Source organism: Ovis aries, chromosome 13 (genome assembly GCF_016772045.2).
Source record: "Ovis aries strain OAR_USU_Benz2616 breed Rambouillet chromosome 13, ARS-UI_Ramb_v3.0, whole genome shotgun sequence".
NCBI classification, from domain to species: domain Eukaryota; kingdom Metazoa; phylum Chordata; class Mammalia; order Artiodactyla; family Bovidae; genus Ovis; species Ovis aries.
The window spans coordinates 19,075,735-19,093,468 of NC_056066.1; the positions used below are offsets into that span (position 1 = coordinate 19,075,735).

Genomic DNA, 17,734 nt, shown 5'->3' on the forward strand with positions numbered 1-17,734 from the left:
GACTGAGTGACTTAGCACAGCACAGGTGTCTGAAATACCATGCTTTAATATTTTCACATTTGGTTTGTTCTGTTTTACAATTATTTTAAGTAGCTCTTTTTTTTTTCAAATTACATACTGCCACTCTCTTAATCATGACCCCTAATATGTTTTGGATACTTTCTCTCTAATAAGACAACTACAACCTGCAAATAACTGGTCAAGGCAGGTTTTTAGAGAGGCCAGCCTGTCATAACGATGGTCGCACAAAGAGAAGGTGTATAGACATATCCAAGCTTCAGTCCAGCTGTCCACTTAGTGACTGAATGACCATGGACAAGACTCATGGTCCCGCTGATCTCCATCTCCTGGTCACTAAGATTAACTTAATTCAGCTGTAATAAGATTTAAATGAAAAGCGAAAGCGAAAGTCACTCAGTTGTGTCCGACTCTTTGTGACCCCATAGACTGTATAGTCCCTGGAATTCTCTAGGACAGAATACTGGAGTGGGTAGCCTTTCTCTTCTCCAGGGGATCTTCCCAACCCAGGGATCGAACCCGGCTCTTCCACATTGCAGGCAGATTCTTTATCAGCTGAGCCACAAGGGAAGGATGCTTATGACACTTGGTTTAAAGTAAGTGCTCACTAAACAGGACCCTGGTATATTAAACAGTGCATGGTGCTCAATCAGTTGAATCTGCAACAGGCCCCAGCAAACAGAACCTCTAATGAGACAATGATATCAGTGTTTGCTCAGTGTTACCAGGGGAGATAATTTTCATTTTTTAGAGATCATGGTCCCCTCAGTGGAGACTGATAGAAAAAAGCACGAAGCTTTTTGGTCTGGAAGCTCCATGAAAGCAGGGGTCATGTTTGTCTTCTTTTCCACTGTGTCCTGTATACCTGGAACATAATACACTGGACACACTTATTTTTTTTTAAGTGAATGAGCAAATTAATGAATTGCAGCTTTATTCATGTTTTCCTACAAACAAGTGACTGGATTGCAAAATTTGACCCTCTCCTCTAGAGTAGACAAGCCCCAACTCAATCTGGATTTAAAACACACACACACACACACACACACACACACATTGAATTAAAAGGTACCGTGCGAATACATCACTTGAACGTCTCCAGAGCTCGCAAGGTCTAACCCAATTTTTCTGTTCAGAAATTATTTGCTAGAAACATAGCAATCCTGTAAGAACCAGAGTGTACAACAATGGGTCACCATATAGAGAGATAAGGAGAACAGAATTGGAGCAAGTCATCCTGATTTGTAGGTGATTGACAGAGGAGCATCTGCATTATTTTGACAAGGAAGGCTTCATCATTTTGGAAGAAAAACTGGTGAAGATGCCCTTGCTGTCTGAGAACACACTGCAGACCATGTGGGCTTTTTCATTTACCAGAAGTTAATGAACTGGGGCTTCTGCACAGGTCAGTGTGTCCCTGTGTTGAGCAGAGTTTGCAAGGATGATCTTGAGCCCTCCAACATCCATAGGTACCTTCTGAGTCATCAGGGAAGATTAAATTATGCTTATTCAGGTTCACCCATCAAATGCAGTCATTGTCTTCTCATTCCTTGAAAACCAGTTAACTAAGTATTTGATTTACCAGTATTTCTGTTTTCCCATTAAGTCTCAGTTCAGAGGTTTTATTGTAAAATAATATCAATGAAGATAACCACTTCCAGAGGGGAAAGGAGGTGGGGGTGCGTGAAATAGGTGAAGATAATTAAGTTTACAAACTTCCAGATAAGGCCACAGGGATGTACTGCACAGGATAAGGAGTACGGTCAATAGTATTGTAAAAACGTCGTATGGGGACAGATGGTTACTAGACTTACAGTGGTAATCATCTCATAATATATGCAAATATCAACTCACTGTGGAGTACGCCTGAAGCTAATGTAATGTACATCAGTTGTGTTTCAATTCAAAAAGAAAAGAACCACCTAATTCCCCATCACAGAACTCACTTTCCCCTCCCATCTAGGATTGGTTTTAAGTTTTTTAATCAAGGTTGCCAAGTGAAATGCAGAATGTCCCATTCAATTTAATGCAGATAAATGACAAAGAATTTTTTAGTGTAAGTATGTTCCCCATTCAGTATTTGGGACAAATTGGCTTCCAAGTGGAAGCTCAGCCATAAAGAATCCACCTGCAATGCTGGAGATGTGAGTTCAATCCCTGGGTCAGGAAGATCCCCTGGAGAAGGAAATGGCAACCCACTCCAGTATTCCTGCCTGGAAAATCTCATGGAGGGAGGAGACTGGCAGGCCACAGTCCATGGGGTCTCAAGAGTTTGGCACAACTTAGCGGCTAAACCACCACCACCACCATACTGAAAAATTATTTGTTGTCATTTGAAATTTGAATTTAGTTTGGCACCCTGGGTTTCTGGTGTTGCTGTTTTAGATTATTTGTTAGCTAAATCTGGCAACACTGTTTCCAAAGGATGTGAGATGGAGCCAGGCTTTAACCAAGGCACACTGAACCAGCCTACTGTGGATGAACAGAGCTAGAACCTAGCATCTCCTTCAAACCTTGAATTGTTAGTGGTATCTTTCTCCTAACTGTGGCTAAAAGTGAGTCGCTGGTTTGGAGTCAAAGGCAAGTCAGGCTGCCTCTTCCTTGATCTTGGATGAGGCCATCTGACTGCAGCACGGCTGTGTTGGCTGATGCAGGCTGGCCTCAGGAGGCTTGTGGATGCAAGGACCGTGCCCCCGCAACTCTGCATTAGAGAAGGGACATTCATCTGGTAGAGCTTCTTCTCTCCTTACAGTATTCAAGTTAATTTTGTTTTTCTCTGAAGGGTAGCATCTGGTACGGATTACCAGCTACACATTTTCTTCACAAAAGTCAGTTTTGAGTCAGACAGGTGTGACCACAGAGACCAAATATGCGACTTCTATTTTTAACACTATAATTTCATAGACCCTCAGTAAAATCGCTTTTGTCAATCTTTTTATAATCCCCATTGAATTTATTCTTGGTTTCCAGACCCCAGCCTGAAGCAAATAGTGTGGCTGAATTACAGGAAAGGGTGCTTGGGGAGAATGGCAGCTGCCTTTTATTGTGTTAATAAGCTGATTCATTCAACAAATATTTGTGGAGCAAATACCACGGATAAAGCAGGGCACAAAGACTCACAGAAAAGTTTTTAATATGACTTGGTTCACAGCCTCAAAGAACTTAAAATCTGGGGAGTCAGGTAGCAAGCAAGCAATCCACCCAAGGAACTGAATATGGTCAACATATCTGAGACATGCAGGTGGAGAGCTAGGAAGAGTCCCAGAAAAGGAAAACCATGTCTAGTTGGAGAGATCAGAAAAATTGAATATTTAACATAAAATTTGAAAACAGGTCAACATTTTAAGATAGTGGGAAGGGCAGAGTGATGGGAAATTCTTCAGTGGAGGGGACAGAATGAGAGGAAGGCTCCAAGTACCACTACACAGAGGTGAGGGAGTTCTCCTTCACTGAGGAGAGGCTTGCAAGGCCGTGGTACCAAAAACCTGGCACGCGAGGTTGAAAGTAGGTGCATAATTCCTAGATGAGCAGGCACTGACTCTTTAAGTAAAGAAATGACATGATCTGAACTGTAGAACTCAGGCGGTAAGCATCTGATTTAGAAAATGTCTGAATTAGAAAGTGTCTAATTCATTCTCAAGGGTCAGCTGATAACACGGAGAAGGCTTAATTGCATTAGACACATACCTCTCATTTACAATGGTTACATTTTCAGCTGAATTTTGATTTATGCAGAACGGGGTTGTTAAAAAGAATAAGTTCTTCCTGGCATGTCTTAGATGGAGATGTACAATTTTGAAAAGAGTATAACTGAAGTGTTTGACATTTTGTTATGAAGCCACCAATCAATTAATCAGTGATTGATACTCCCCTTCTGCTCAGAAGCTGCTTGGTCTGCTGTAGAAGTTTAGCAAGATCTATGATGCTGTTCATGGTCTTGGAGGAATTTACAATCTGATTATGGACACAATTCCCAATCTTAAAACATAGAAAGAATAGTTTAATGCTAAGCTCTGTGCTGCTTCCTGTCCATGTAGGCATATTTCTGAAAAGGGACAGCTCAGGATATAGGCGAGAGTCGTTTGAGAAGTTTTTAGGATCAGTCGTAAGCTGGATTTGAATGTTTGGGCAGAACTTACCTCCGTCTACAGGAGGATAAGGGGGCAGCAGGAACATTTTGAACAAAGAAAATGATGAGAGTTAGCTCTGTGGTATATGGGAAGAAAATAGATTCCTGTCAGTAACAGGAAATAAAATTAGATAAATAGGATGAAGCCAAAATGAGGGTGTTGAAAGCCAGAGAGAGACTGTTTTATAGCATACCATAAATAATGGAAAGCCAGGGAGATTTTTCAAAGATCTTATTATTGTGGTCAAATATACATAACATAGTTTACCATTCTAACCATGTTTAAGTCTACAATTTAATTGCCTTCAAGTTTCACATTAGTGTGCAGCCATCACCACAATCCACCTTCAGAACATTTCATTATCGCAAACAAACTCTGTACCCCCGAAACTCTGTACCCACGGAACACTAACTCTCCATTCCCTCCTGCCCCCAGTTTCCGGCAACCACCATTCTACTTTCATCTTTATGGAGTTGACTCTTCCAGGCACCTCATTTCAGGAGAGTCATGCAATAGCTGTCCTTTGGTTTATTTTCCTTAGCAATGCAAGATTTTTGAGCATGAGAATGACACTGCAAAAACAAAGTTATGAAAAGTGACATGGGTGTTGTTGACTCAAAACTGGGGTTTGAGAGGGTAGTCTGGAGACCATGCAGTGTGCCAGCCTGAGTCCTTCAATCCAGATGATGCCGAAAGAAGGTTGCAAGGCATATCGAGGACACTTTTTTTAGATGAAAATATGACAGGATTTGGTAGCAGAAGAGGAATGGAAGATGGAAAATCAAGAAAGACAAAGATAACTAGGCAGGAACTAGCTGATGAGTGATTCCACCCATTAAAGTGAAGAGTTGGATAAAGGGATTCAGTGTTGAGTGAAAAGGACTGTTCTTGTTTGGACTCGGGACATTTGAGGTGATGATGGGATACTGCAAAGTTCTGCTGCAGTTAGAAATGGGGGTGAGGGGACACTGAGGTGGGAAGATGGACCCCCTCCTTAAGCATTCATTTCAAAGGCTCCCCTCAAACATCCTGGGGTGGGGGGACCCTCCTACCTCTTCAAGCTGCCTCAAGCACTTTCTTTCTCTTCATCTCCTCATCATCTTTTTGCTTTTGTTTTGCCAACTTTGCTGCTGTTGGAATGACTGATTCCCACAATTGTAGCCCTCCATTAACTGAACCTCCAGTCAGTTAATGGGCTGTACTTGATCTAAGAATAACTTCCGAATACCAACGCGACAGTAAATATGTTGACTTTACACTTGGAAGAACTCAGAAAGGATCAAATGACAGTTCTTATTGAAGATTTTTAAATTGGACTGTTGAGTGTAGGGTGGGCAGTGCAGAAAGAGGAGCGGGGCGGGGCGGGGGGGGGGGGGTGGGCGTGGGGGGTTGGTTTCATATCAGATGGTCCAGGCATTTACAAATGTACATGAATGGGGACAGTCCCTGTTTTTACTCAATAAGGTGGATTCTCTTTCTCAGCATAGAGACTTCAAATCACCTTACGTTTGTCTGTTCCGTTCTCCGCCTAGATTATCCTTGCTCTGGAATGCTGGGCATGGTGTCAGGCCTTATTTCCGACTCCCAGATCACAGCGTCCAATCAAGGGGACAGGAACTGGATGCCTGAAAACATCCGCCTGGTGACCAGCCGCTCGGGCTGGGCACTGCCCCCCGCCCCCCACCCGTACGTGAATGAGTGGCTGCAGGTGGACCTGGCTGAGGAGAAGATTGTACGGGGAGTCATCATTCAGGGGGGCAAGCACCGGGAGAACAAGGTGTTCATGAGGAAATTCAAGATCGGGTACAGCAACAACGGCTCGGACTGGAAGATGATCATGGATGACAGCAAGCGCAAGGCCAAGGTGAGCCCTGGGCGGGGGTGGCGCCGGGAAGGGCTGGGGGGCTCCCTGGCGGCCTTGGCTTGAATCAAGGACCCTGGCCTCTTCCTGCGGAAGCATCTCTCTCATTTCCTGAAAGCCGTGGGATCTGCGGGGGCGAGGGATGGAGTCTGTAAGATGCCAGGGGAGACAGGAATGGGATGCAAAAAGCGCGGCTGAGCATCTCATCGCTGGTCACCTTTCCTTTCTTCAGGAAACAGCAGGTGACTCAAGGCTCGGGGAGCGGGAGGCTGTGAGAGTGGGGCCGGGGACATGGGCACCGGGTAACCTGGTAGGAACACGCACTCCCGCCGAAGATCCTCTGATCATCTCTGCAGAGCACCGGCTGCCAGCCCCCTTCTACCACGAATCCCTTGTTACATGTATTTTTAAAATATTTTATTGAAGGAAAGAGTCTTTCATTTCTATACTGTTGTACAATTTTCTAAAGTTCCATAGAAGTGAAAGTGAAGTTGCTCAGTTGTGTCTGACTCTTCGAGACCCCATGGACTATAGCCTACCAGGCCCCCCAGTCCGTGGAATTCTGCAGGCAGGAGTGCTGGAGTGGGTTGCCATTTCCTTCTCCGGGGGATCGTCCGGACCCAGGGATTGAATCCGGATCTCCCGCACTGCAGGCAGACACTTTACCGACTGAGCCACCAGGGAAGCCCATAATTGGGCTGAAATCCTCATAACGCAAGAATTCCCATCATAACCTTTTTTTAAGTGTACCCATTCAGTAGTGTTAAGTACACTCACATTGTTGTGCAAACCCATCTCTAAAACTTCTTCTTGCAAAACTGAAACTCCCTCACCATTAAACAATGATTTTCCAGCCCCTGACAACCACCATTTCAATTTCTGTTTCTGTGAATTTGACTGGAGAAGGCAATGGCACCCCCCTCCAGTACTCTTGCCTGGAAAATCCCATGGACGGAGAAGCCTGGTGGGCTGCAGTCCATGAGGTGTGGAAGAGTCAGGCCTGAGCGACTTCACTTTCACTTTTCACTTTCTCGCACTGGAGAAGGAAATGGCAACCCCCTCCAGTGTTCTTGCCTGGAGAATCCCAGGGACGGGGGAGCCTGGTGGGCTGCCGTCTATGGGGTGGCACAGAGTTGGACACGACTGAAGTGATTTGGCGGCAGCAGCAGGAGCCTGTTGGTGGAAGCATACAAACTTTAGTCTCTGTGATGGGCTTGTTTTACTTGACATGATGTCCTCAAGGTTCAGCCAGTGTTGTAGTGTGGATCAGAATTTCATTTCTGTTTAAAGCTGAATAATATTCTCTCGCATATACAGGCCACATGTTGGGTATCTGTCCATCCATTGATGAACACTTTGATCGCTTCTAACACTTGGCGATCATGAATAATGCTTAAGTCTATTTTTTTATACATTGGAACCTTTTAAAAAGCAGCTGGCCTTTGATGATCTAGTGAAAAAAGGTATATTCCAACCTTCCCCAGAACATGTGGCATAATTTTTCTTTTTTAATGCAACAAATATCCTTTAGTGATAATGGTTTTCTGGGGCTCATGGTTACATATATTTGCATTTCTTGGGCACAGAACACCAACCTGGAAAGGATACCCCAAGTATGCTGGGTAACCTGGAAACTGATTTCAGATTAAATAAGGAAGTTATTTTCAGAAATCAGCTAAATTTCAGATTAACTGATTTCAGATTGAAGTAAGGAAGAGTCCTCAGAAATTCAGTTCTATATGCAGAACTCTATGTGGGTATTGTATTCAGCTAATAATACTTCTCACCACCAGCCCAGTTGGCCTTTCTGTCCCAGCTTCTTCACCCCTGCTTTGCTGAGGATCTGCTACTTTTGTGAAAAGATTTGGGGAATGGGAGAGAATGGGACTGTGGGCTTATGGCTGAATACAATCACCCGGGCCAAAGGCTTTGCAGGTGGGAAGCAAAGCCGGGCCACGCAGCCAGCTCCCACTCTGCCCAGATGTGGGGGCTCCGCAGAGGCTCTCCCCACATGTGCTCTGCTCCAGTGGGCAGAGCCCTGAGAGGGATGATGCTGCTCAGAAATGTAAGAATTTCTCTCCCACCTCACCCCTAGTTAACTTGGGGTTTCTAAAACATTTCCAGTGTTTTTTTTAATCCATGTGCAGCTACTTTCTTTGGTGTCCCTTTCATTTTCCTCTTTAATGTCTGCCCGTCTTGTTTTGGTGGAAGAAATAGTAAAATAAACATCAGAAACTGGAGTTCCCCTAAAAGCCAGTCTTTTCGGAGGAGTCATGAGCCCTGTGGCTTTAGCACCAAGTGTGAATATGCTGCAAATCAACAAGTTGCCACAGTCACATGGCAGTGTGTACTGTAGTGACGCATCCTTCAGCACGAGGGTTCTAAGAGGGAAGGAAAACAGGTCACTATATGCTCTGGGTGGGATGCGCCCTGTGCTCACTGGCCTTTGTTATCCACTCATCTGAGGTCAAGTCTAAAGCTATCACTCCCTTGTAGGGCATCATGTATAGCCTTCGCAAGAAGCCAGCAGCACCCAGCTTTCAACTGTAACAAAAACACTGTGTTCAAGATTGGTTGAATGTGTCAGAGCTTATTCCTAAAATATGATTTTACCCATCATTATCATGTTCCTATGTATTTAAGCCATATGCTATGTGCCAAGTCACTTCAGTCGTGTCTGACTCTTTGCAGCCCTATGCACTGTAGTCCGCCAGGCTCCTCCGTCCATGGGATTCTCCAAGCAAGAATACTGGAGTGGGTTGCCATGCCCATCTCTGGGGGATCTTCCCGACCCAGGGATAAACCTGTGTCTCTTACATCTCCTGCATTGGTAGGCAAGTTCTTTACCACTAGTGCCACTTGGGAAGCCCCTTATTTAGACCATAAAAGCTTCTAAATTGTTGGCAGGGCATCTAATAAGTGATTCCTAACATGTCCTTCCCCTGGAATAAAATCTTCAAGATGAAAAAGGAAACTGGTTAAATCATCCAGTTAGGAGGAGTGTGTATTTGTAACTTTGCACAGATAGTTAAAACATATTATATTTGAACTTGCAAGTAAAGGTTACCTGTTTAGGATGCCAAGTATGTTTTATGTAATGGTAAAGTGAGCACTCTGTTTTATGATATGAAACAGCACCTTGATAGAGTTGGAATCCTTTATGCCCTCTCCTTATTTCCTACACCTAAACAGTACATGATGGACAAGGTACATCAGAGTCTTTGAATCAACTAGTCTTTCCAGGAGCAAATATATCTAAACACTCTAAGTCCTCTTCTCCTAAAGCATGATTAGTAAAAGGACAGAAAGACATGTTGTGAACAGTGTTATGTTGTAAACAAGTTATGTTAGCAAACTTAGCCCAGTTCCATGTGACCCTTCCTTGCTAATATTCTTCCCAACTCATCACTGATGACCTTTGTAATGTATTTACATGAAAAGTAGGAGAAGAAGCTGGGATTCCATAGATATAAGTGCTTTTCTCCTAGGAATGTTGGAGCTATGTTAATGTAGATAGAACTTGCCTGTGTAGTAGTGCTGTTCTCATTATAATTAGTGTCTTACTGACAATACTTAATTGGGCCTGACAGTGATATCCGTCAGATTCTCAATTACTGGCAGCAACTGCAGTTCTAGCAAGAAGGCAAGGGCCCCCAGTAGTGAGTTTACTCTTGAAAATGATAGAAGGAACTTTAATTGAGAGAAGCAGATAGGTATGAGCCCTGTACTTCTAGAGATTCCTAGAGGATTTTCTGAGTTGGAAAAGGCCAATTAATTTACTTCTAGATGGCTCAGTGGTAAAGAATCAGCCTGCCAATGCAGGAGACATAAGAGGTGTGGGTTCGATCTCTGGGTTGGGAAGATCCCCTGGAGGAGGGCATGGCAACCCACTCCAGTATTCTGGAGAATCCCATGGATAGAGGTGCCTGGCGGGGTACAGTCCATGGGGTCACAAAGAGTCATATATGACTGAGTGACTGAACACACACACAATAATAGAACCTACCTCTGGAAATTGTCTTGAGGATTACGTTGAGTTAATACATTTTAAGCCTATAGAACAAGCCCTTGCATCAGTAAGCATCACGTGGTGCTCGGTGTATAAAACAACAGCCCCAGTGACAAGGCAATTTGGTTTTTCTAATCCTTCCCCTCTTCCCGTTCTGGACAGAGTTAGGAAGGATATTGGGATAGGAGGATACAGAGAGGCTTATCCATTTCTTGAAAAAGAAAACAAGCCTAGCCATTGCTCCATTTTCCAATGATTCCACTCAAGGGCTTCCCATCAGTTTAAAAAGGGGAGCAGAATAATGCAGCAGCAGCAGGGCAATAACGACTGGTCTCCTGAACATGTCACAGTGACGTCAAGTTAGGAATGCACTTCACTCACTGCAGGGCAACCAGGCATCCGAACATCGTTTATCGAGCAGGACCCTGTAACTTTCCTGAGATCAGAAGTTCTTTTATCTACAGATGTCTCCACTGGCGGGACTGCGTAAGTCAACAGCAGTTCCAGGGGATTGGAATCACCCAAGTTCTTGGTAATCCAGCACTTGCACCATGTGAAATTTACTATCTCCTCCAGGAAAGGAACTTCTTGAGCTGCTTTTTTTTTTTAACTTACTTATTTACTTTTGGCTGTGCTGTGTCTTCCTTGCTGCATGGGCTTTATATCTAGTTGCAGAGAGTGGGGACGACTCTCTAGTTTGCCATTCATGGGCTTCTCATTGCAGTGGCTTCTCTTGCTGTGGGCTTCCCTGGTGGCTTAGATGGTAAAGCGTCTGCCTGCAGTGAGGGAGACCCAGGTTCGATCCCTGGGTCGGGAAGATCTCCTGGAGAAGGAAATGGCAACCCACTCCAATATCCTTGCCTGGAGAATTCCATGGACAGAGGAGCCTGGCAGGCTACACAGTCCATGGGTCGCAAAGAGTCGGACACGACTGAGCGACTTTACTATATTCGCTTTCTCTTGTTGTGGAGCACGGGATCTAGGGCATGTGGGCTCAGTGACAGCAGCTCCCAGGTTCTAGACACAGGCTCAAGAGTCAAAGCACAGGCTTCACGGTTCCACAGCATATGGGATCTTCCCAGACTAAGGATCAAACCTGTGTTCCCCTCGTTGGCAGGCGGATTCTTTACCACTGAGCTACCAGGGAAGCCCCCTTACACTTCTTGAGGACGGAGTTTTAGCAAAACCAGGACCCGCTCATCCAAGAGAATGTAAGAGGAGTTGTTATTGGAAACACAGTCTCGATTATAAGCTCTGAGAAGAGGCAGGCTCCTTTCTCGAGTTTTCTTCCTCCACCTCAAGGAAATGGTGAAACTGTCACTTCTCCCAGGCACATCAGCCTATCATTTAAAAATGTGTCTCATTAAATCCTTAGCTTCTGGTCTAGCCTCAGTTCGGCCTCCAGAGTTTCTGAGAAGGAGCATCTGTCACTTCCTAGAGAAGGTTTAATTGTTTTTTTTCCATTCTCATGTAGGAATGTCAGCCTTCGGTGAAGTGGTAGAATGAGGCCCATTTTTCTGCCCTGTTAAAGAGTCCTCAAGGAGAGACTCTTCTGCCAAAAGGGAGGTTTGTTAATACCTGCTGGTTCTCGTTCTTCACAGTCTTTTGAAGGCAACAACAACTATGATACACCTGAGCTGCGGACCTTTCCACCCCTTTCCACACGGTTCATCAGGATCTACCCCGAGAGAGCCACTCACGGCGGACTGGGGCTGCGAATGGAGCTGCTGGGCTGTGAGGTGGAAGGTGAGCCCGCTCTGCTTCCCTAGATGCTTTCTGTCCTTTTTCACGTGCTTATGGCCCTGACGGTGCTGCTGCAGATGGCCACCTTTCCCCCAAATGGTCCTGTGTCTCCTGTGCCTGCCTGTGCGCAGGGCTCATCTCCCGGTGAGCGGCACGAAGCAGTGCTTCTGCACCTTGCTTGTGTAGGGGTCATTTGCATAACACTCCTCAGATCCTGGGTGAAGGCGTGTTCTCTGATCTGTTTTTAAAAAATGATGTGTTTTGAAATTCACATGACAAAATTCACCATTATAAACAAGTCTGGCATTTGTGGTCGTAGTTAACAGGTGCTTATGCAATCAGCCTTTGTCTAGTTACAAAAGATTTCAATGGGTTCAAAATGAAAGCCCCTCTAGCAGCTCAAGCAGACCCTCTCCATCCCCATCCTACCTCAACCCCTGGCAACCACGGATTCCTTGACCTTCTTAGAGTTCTTCAGAGGCCTGTGTCTGGTCCGAGTTTCCATCTGCAGTGCTGACTACCATCACATACTAGCAGGAAGCAGCATTTGACAGACCAAAAACATTGAGACATTGTTTTGGATAAATTTCTCAGACTGCTGCAGAGAAACCAAACTTTAGATCACATAATGTATATGTAATGCACAATGGGGTCTGTTTAAAGATACGACTGCATAAACTTAGGTTATCATAGGAAGGTCAGGGACAAATTCAGTTCTCACATTGACCCCAGAACTGCACTTTCCTCTGCGTTTTTTTTTAAATCACATAATGAATGAGATAAATGTTTAAAAAAATCATATGATGGTTGCTCAGTGTACTATTTAATGCTTTTGTGCACTGGAATTCCCATCTGCCTTCGATTTGGGCATAAATGAGTAACCTTATACCAACATTTTCATCCCCATAAAGGTCTTCCTCTAGGTTAGTGCAAAGAATGGCTATTGTTGGTACCCAGATGTTAATCCATTGAGCATATGCTCAAAGTTGTTTGGAAGGATGCTTTTTAAATATCACCTTCTTGGGATTTCAAAATTATTTGTGTTTCAAGCTACCCAAATATAATTACATTCCTGAGCACATTAAATATCATAAAACATTTCTTAGGCACTAAAGAATCTTAAGCTATAAATCACCATCCTAGTAAATAATTCATAGCTGCTTTCCTATGTGTTTATTTAAAAGCAGGCCATTATCTCCCATTCTTTATTGGGTAGCTGTTTCCATATCTGTGGCTATGTCCCAGGACCCCTGAATTATCCCATCACTGTCAACACAGACCGTGAATGACAGTATTCCAGGACATTGGCAAAGACACCTAGGAAAAAAGAGGGTGGGGGCAGACCGAACCCCCTGCAGACATATCGGTTCAGTGTGCTGAGCAGTGTGGTCACCTGGAAAAGGGCCTCTGCTGCTCTGATGCAGGACTTTAGTCTGGATTCTGGGAAGCAACACTGATTTAGGAGGTGGAATGAATGGATGGTTGAAAAGACCGGGCCTGGTGGCAGTTTGCCAGTGTCAACTCTGTGCTGAGGTCGCGATGGTGGTGAAGGGATTGACTACAGATGTTCACAGGCACTCAGCAAAGTGGGGAAGTTGCCCCGAGCCACCTGAGGAACCAGTATCCAGGGAAAGAACTGTCCAAGCTGTTTAACACAGTTGGTGAAAGGGAGTGTTTTTCTTCTTCCTTAAAATGATTAACAGGCTCTTATTAAATATCAACTTTGTACCTTGTTCTACAGGAGATGCCTAAAGGGATAGGAAAAAAGGATGAGGTACAACCCAGCCATCTCTGGGGCCTCTAGCTTATTTGGGGCTAGGACTTATATTTAAGAAACAATTAGAGGACCACAGAAGATAAAATATTTTCAAGTAGTAAAATTGGGACAACAAAATGCCTCACTTTGGGGGTTTCCCTGGTGGTCCAGTGGTTAAGACTGCATTTCCACTGCAGGGGGCATGAGTTCAATCCTTGGTCATAGAACTAAGATCCCATATGCTTATCCCCACACTGAAAAAAAAAAAAGGAAATTTAATTTAAAAAAATTTTTAAAGAATCACATTTTACTTTTTTCAGTTTAATCCAGGTACTATCCTGGGCCACGTCCAATGTAAAACTCCTTTATAAATACCACAAGGAATGTGGAAAAACCAGCAAGATGAATAGAGTTTAAAAGTGGCACAAAACCAACAGCAAAGGCAGCTTGGCAAAGGCAAGCATCAAGATTGCTGAAGAGGGTGCTATCGATTCACTGTTAGCAATGAGCAGAACCCTACACAGTTTACAAAGTCCAGTTTGTAGCCTAAACAATGTGGACATTACCTATATGTGGTGATTTCCTAGCAATTACTGGTGTGTGTCACGGGCAGTTGAGGACCTCGAAACTAGCTATGTTTCTCCATTTGTTATAACTCTGCTCAGTCCTTCTGTACAATGAAAAACTGTGTCAAATTTTTATTGAGAAAGCAGCAGTTACCAGCACATTCCAACTGGCCAGAAGCTATTAGAGAACAGACCCCTGCCTCCCCCCCTGACTCCCAGCATCTTGTCTGGTTCTCAGACATCAAGAGAACTGTCCATTATCTCAAGTCTTGTAAAGTGAAACGTAATGCTGAAAACTGTAAAATATTAAACAGATTGCAAAAATGAGGAACAGGCTGAAAAAAAAATAGATGGAACTAAATGTAAAGAACTTCAAAAGCAGTCTTTGATTAATGCTGGCTACTTTTCAACTACAAACTCAGAGCTATGGGAATACCTGCCGGCAGCGGAATGTGGTCCCCCAGGAGTTAAGGTAACGTGACCCCGGGAGCTCCCAGACACCTGCTCTGGAGGGAGCACTCACAAGCCCAGGCGCTTACTTAGAGGGAAATGGAGTCACTGTGAAAAAAATAAATAAGAACAATATTGTACTAAAAGTGAACGCTGAGACTCCCTTTTGGGAAAAAAAAAATTACAAGATAAACTGAGTAAATATCAAGAATGTGAAAGAATTCATGACAATCGATTCCTCAAGCACCTTGAAAATGAAAGGAAAAACAGTTCAAGCAAAACCTCTATCATCAAAATTCTCAACTCCAGGGTCATGAATAAATAACCAGTGAGAATTCAGGAACTTTTCAGAGAAAGGATGTTTCTGTAGATAACAACGTATGAAATGAGAAGGCAGCCAAGTCGACCAAGGAGATAGGAATCAAATACCAAAACAGAGCAGTCCCCAGTGCCTTCTGCAAAATCCATGTATCTCCCACTCCTGAAGAAAGGCAGGCACACCACCCTCCTGGTCTTCCAACGGCAGATTAAAGTTTTCTGCAAAAGCATTAGCAGAGTCAACAACCGGGGGGCTGGAGAATGCATTTCAGAGGTGTGAGAAAATAATCCTTGGATCTTGTTTCAGCACCTACAGCTGGGCCGACCACTCCCAACGGGAACCTGGTAGATGAATGTGATGACGACCAGGCCAACTGCCACAGCGGAACAGGTGATGACTTCCAGCTCACAGGTGCAGAAACCATCTTCATCCCATTGCTGTGGCATCTCAGTTCATGTTGTAGTTGAGACCCGCTTATTAATGCCTCTGTGTGTGTGTGTGTGTGTGTGTGTGTGTGTGTGTGTGAAAATCCTCGTGGCACTAGGCATCAGGGTGGAGGGAACTTTGCCAGAACACATGCATCTTCATCTCCTCATGTCATCGCGCAAACAAATTGTTCTTCCAAGTCACAGCCATCCAAAATAGTAATTTTAGCCATTTCAGAGTCAAGGGCTGGGATTGTCTTCATTGAATGAATAAGAATGTCTCCATGGCTAACTGTATCTGAGGTTGGGCTTCCCTGGTGGCTCAATGGTAAAGATTCTACGTGCCAATGCAGGAGACCTGGGTTCAATCCCTGGGTCAGGAAGATCCCCTGGAGGAGGGCATGGCAACCCACTCCAGTGTTCTTGCCTGGGAAATCCCATGGACAGGGAGCCTGGCAGGCTGTAGTCCATGGGGTTGCAAAAGAGTTGGACACGACTTAGCAACTAAACAATAACAAAAAACAATATGTAACATAGATTGATTCTCATCTTCAACCCTCACCCCCAACCCCAGTAACACATGCTCCACACACTTGAGAACATTTATTTTCAGACAGGAATCAACATGTTTGAGTGGATCCTTCAACTAATTGATGAAATTAGACTTAAATTTGAACTGCAGCTTTTAAGTTAGAATTTGTGAATCATTTTACATTAAAATTTAGAAAGTCAGAATTCGTTGCTATTTCACATCACCACTAACAGATATATCAGGGATGGCATGTACTGTGTGCCTCACTAACTCATTAGAGGATGACTCCATAATATTCTGAAATCCTAAAAGCTAGAAAGTGACCTTCTCTTCCACTTGGACTGGCAGAGGAAACATTAAGCAGACAGGGAAGTCGGATTCCACCATTTGGAAATTGGCCAAAGTCCTAGAATTTTCACCCTATTGTTGCCAAAGGTGCTCTGGGACCTTTATTGCTACCCAGGTCAGGTCAAAGCGCAGTTTCTTACAGCATCTGACTCTCATTTTACATTAAACAGCAGCCCTTGGGTACAGTCTGTGTTTTTACCCAGATGGGACTCTAGAGAGCCCATGTAATTCATTTCCATGGGCGAAACTGAAGTTGTTCCCATGTAACTTCATAATAGTGCCATGTTAGTTGCTAATGCATTAATGTAAAATCTGGAGGGACCCCCATTTCCAATTACTTCAGAACCTCTCCTCTGAAAGAGCAAGATTGCTCTGCTACTCTGAGATGGAATAAAGGTAAAATCTAGCTGAGAAGTTTAGTACCATGAACTGAGTTTACATTTAAATCCCTCCTCCTAAGGCTCTCTCCCTCCAAATTTCCAGAATAATCGCTTACAGTCAAATGGCCAATAAATATTACATGGCTATGGGCTTTTGAAAATAAATCTTGTGTTTAAGTAGCCGCAAGCCACAAAAAAAAATCTAACAAGACAGGCCTTTTCTTTGTAAGATGTCGAGCTCCAGCTGAAAACCATACAGCTAATTCGAAAAACAAGAGTACTAGCCTGTGAAGCAGGGCCTACAGAACCTTCCCAAGGTCGCCTGTAAACACTCTGCAAACCTTAGGCTTTTTGCAAACCTAGTCACACATCCCATCTGTAGTGAAAATCCTCATAAAAAGGAATGGATACAGTCATCAGAGACTCTTCTGTTCAATTACCCTCTGGAGAAGAGGTTCTTTCCTTTATAAACCCTAAAGTGGTCAGTTAATATTGATTAGAGTCAAAGCCTCAGATTTACTCCTCGCGTCGGAACAACCAACCTTCTCATTTTTGCATTGCTTCATGACTGAATCAATTGAAACCTAAGCCTTTGAATGAAATAGGGCAAGTCTGTTAGCCTCGAGCAAATTGTGAATGGCACCAAGTTGCAAACCGCAGAAAATGGGTCATTTCCAGTGGAAACACTGACAATCCTTTAAAAGTACAAGGTGATCATTTATTTACAGTGTATAAACTCATTTGTTGGATAGAATCATTTATTTAGATAGAAAAAAAAGGGGCAGTCTCTTTTTTTTTTTTACATATTATCCTGGCCCCCCAAAAATGTCATTTTCTCAGGCCAGCACATTTGTCTTAATAATTTGATCAATAGGTGCTTATAAGAAGTACTTCTAGGGGTACTGATAAAGTTAACTTCATTCCACCATTAAAAAGAGGTGATTCTTTAACCAACAAGAACCTACTGTACAACACAGGGAACTCTGCTCAGTATTATGTGACAACCTAAATGGGAAAAGAATTTGGAAAAGGATACAGGTACATGTAAAACTCAGTCACTTTGCTGTCCGTATGAAATTATTGCAGCTTTGCTAATCAATTGTACTCCCATATAAAAGAAAAACGTAAAAAGAAAGAAAAGGTGATCTTAGAAGGCCTCCTCATGCTTCATGTTCATTTATTGCATCATGACCAATT

At 43.7% G+C, this 17,734-nt stretch overlaps 1 protein-coding gene across 4 annotated transcripts in view; it reads left to right on the top strand.

The window, feature by feature from the left end:
* The window catches only part of NRP1 (neuropilin 1), a 146,335-nt gene that overhangs the window by 108,405 nt on the left and 20,196 nt on the right, over positions 1-17,734 (top strand). For 2 of the 4 annotated variants that reach the window (XM_027976576.3, XM_027976577.3), the window contains exons 9-11: positions 5,681-6,012; positions 11,620-11,764; positions 15,159-15,263. In XM_027976576.3, the coding sequence (XP_027832377.1) occupies positions 5,681-6,012; positions 11,620-11,764; positions 15,159-15,263 (582 nt within the window). The remainder of the gene's footprint in view (positions 1-5,680; positions 6,013-11,619; positions 11,765-15,158; positions 15,264-17,734) is intronic. The other 2 variants (XM_027976578.3, XM_027976579.3) reach the window with 1 other exon arrangement.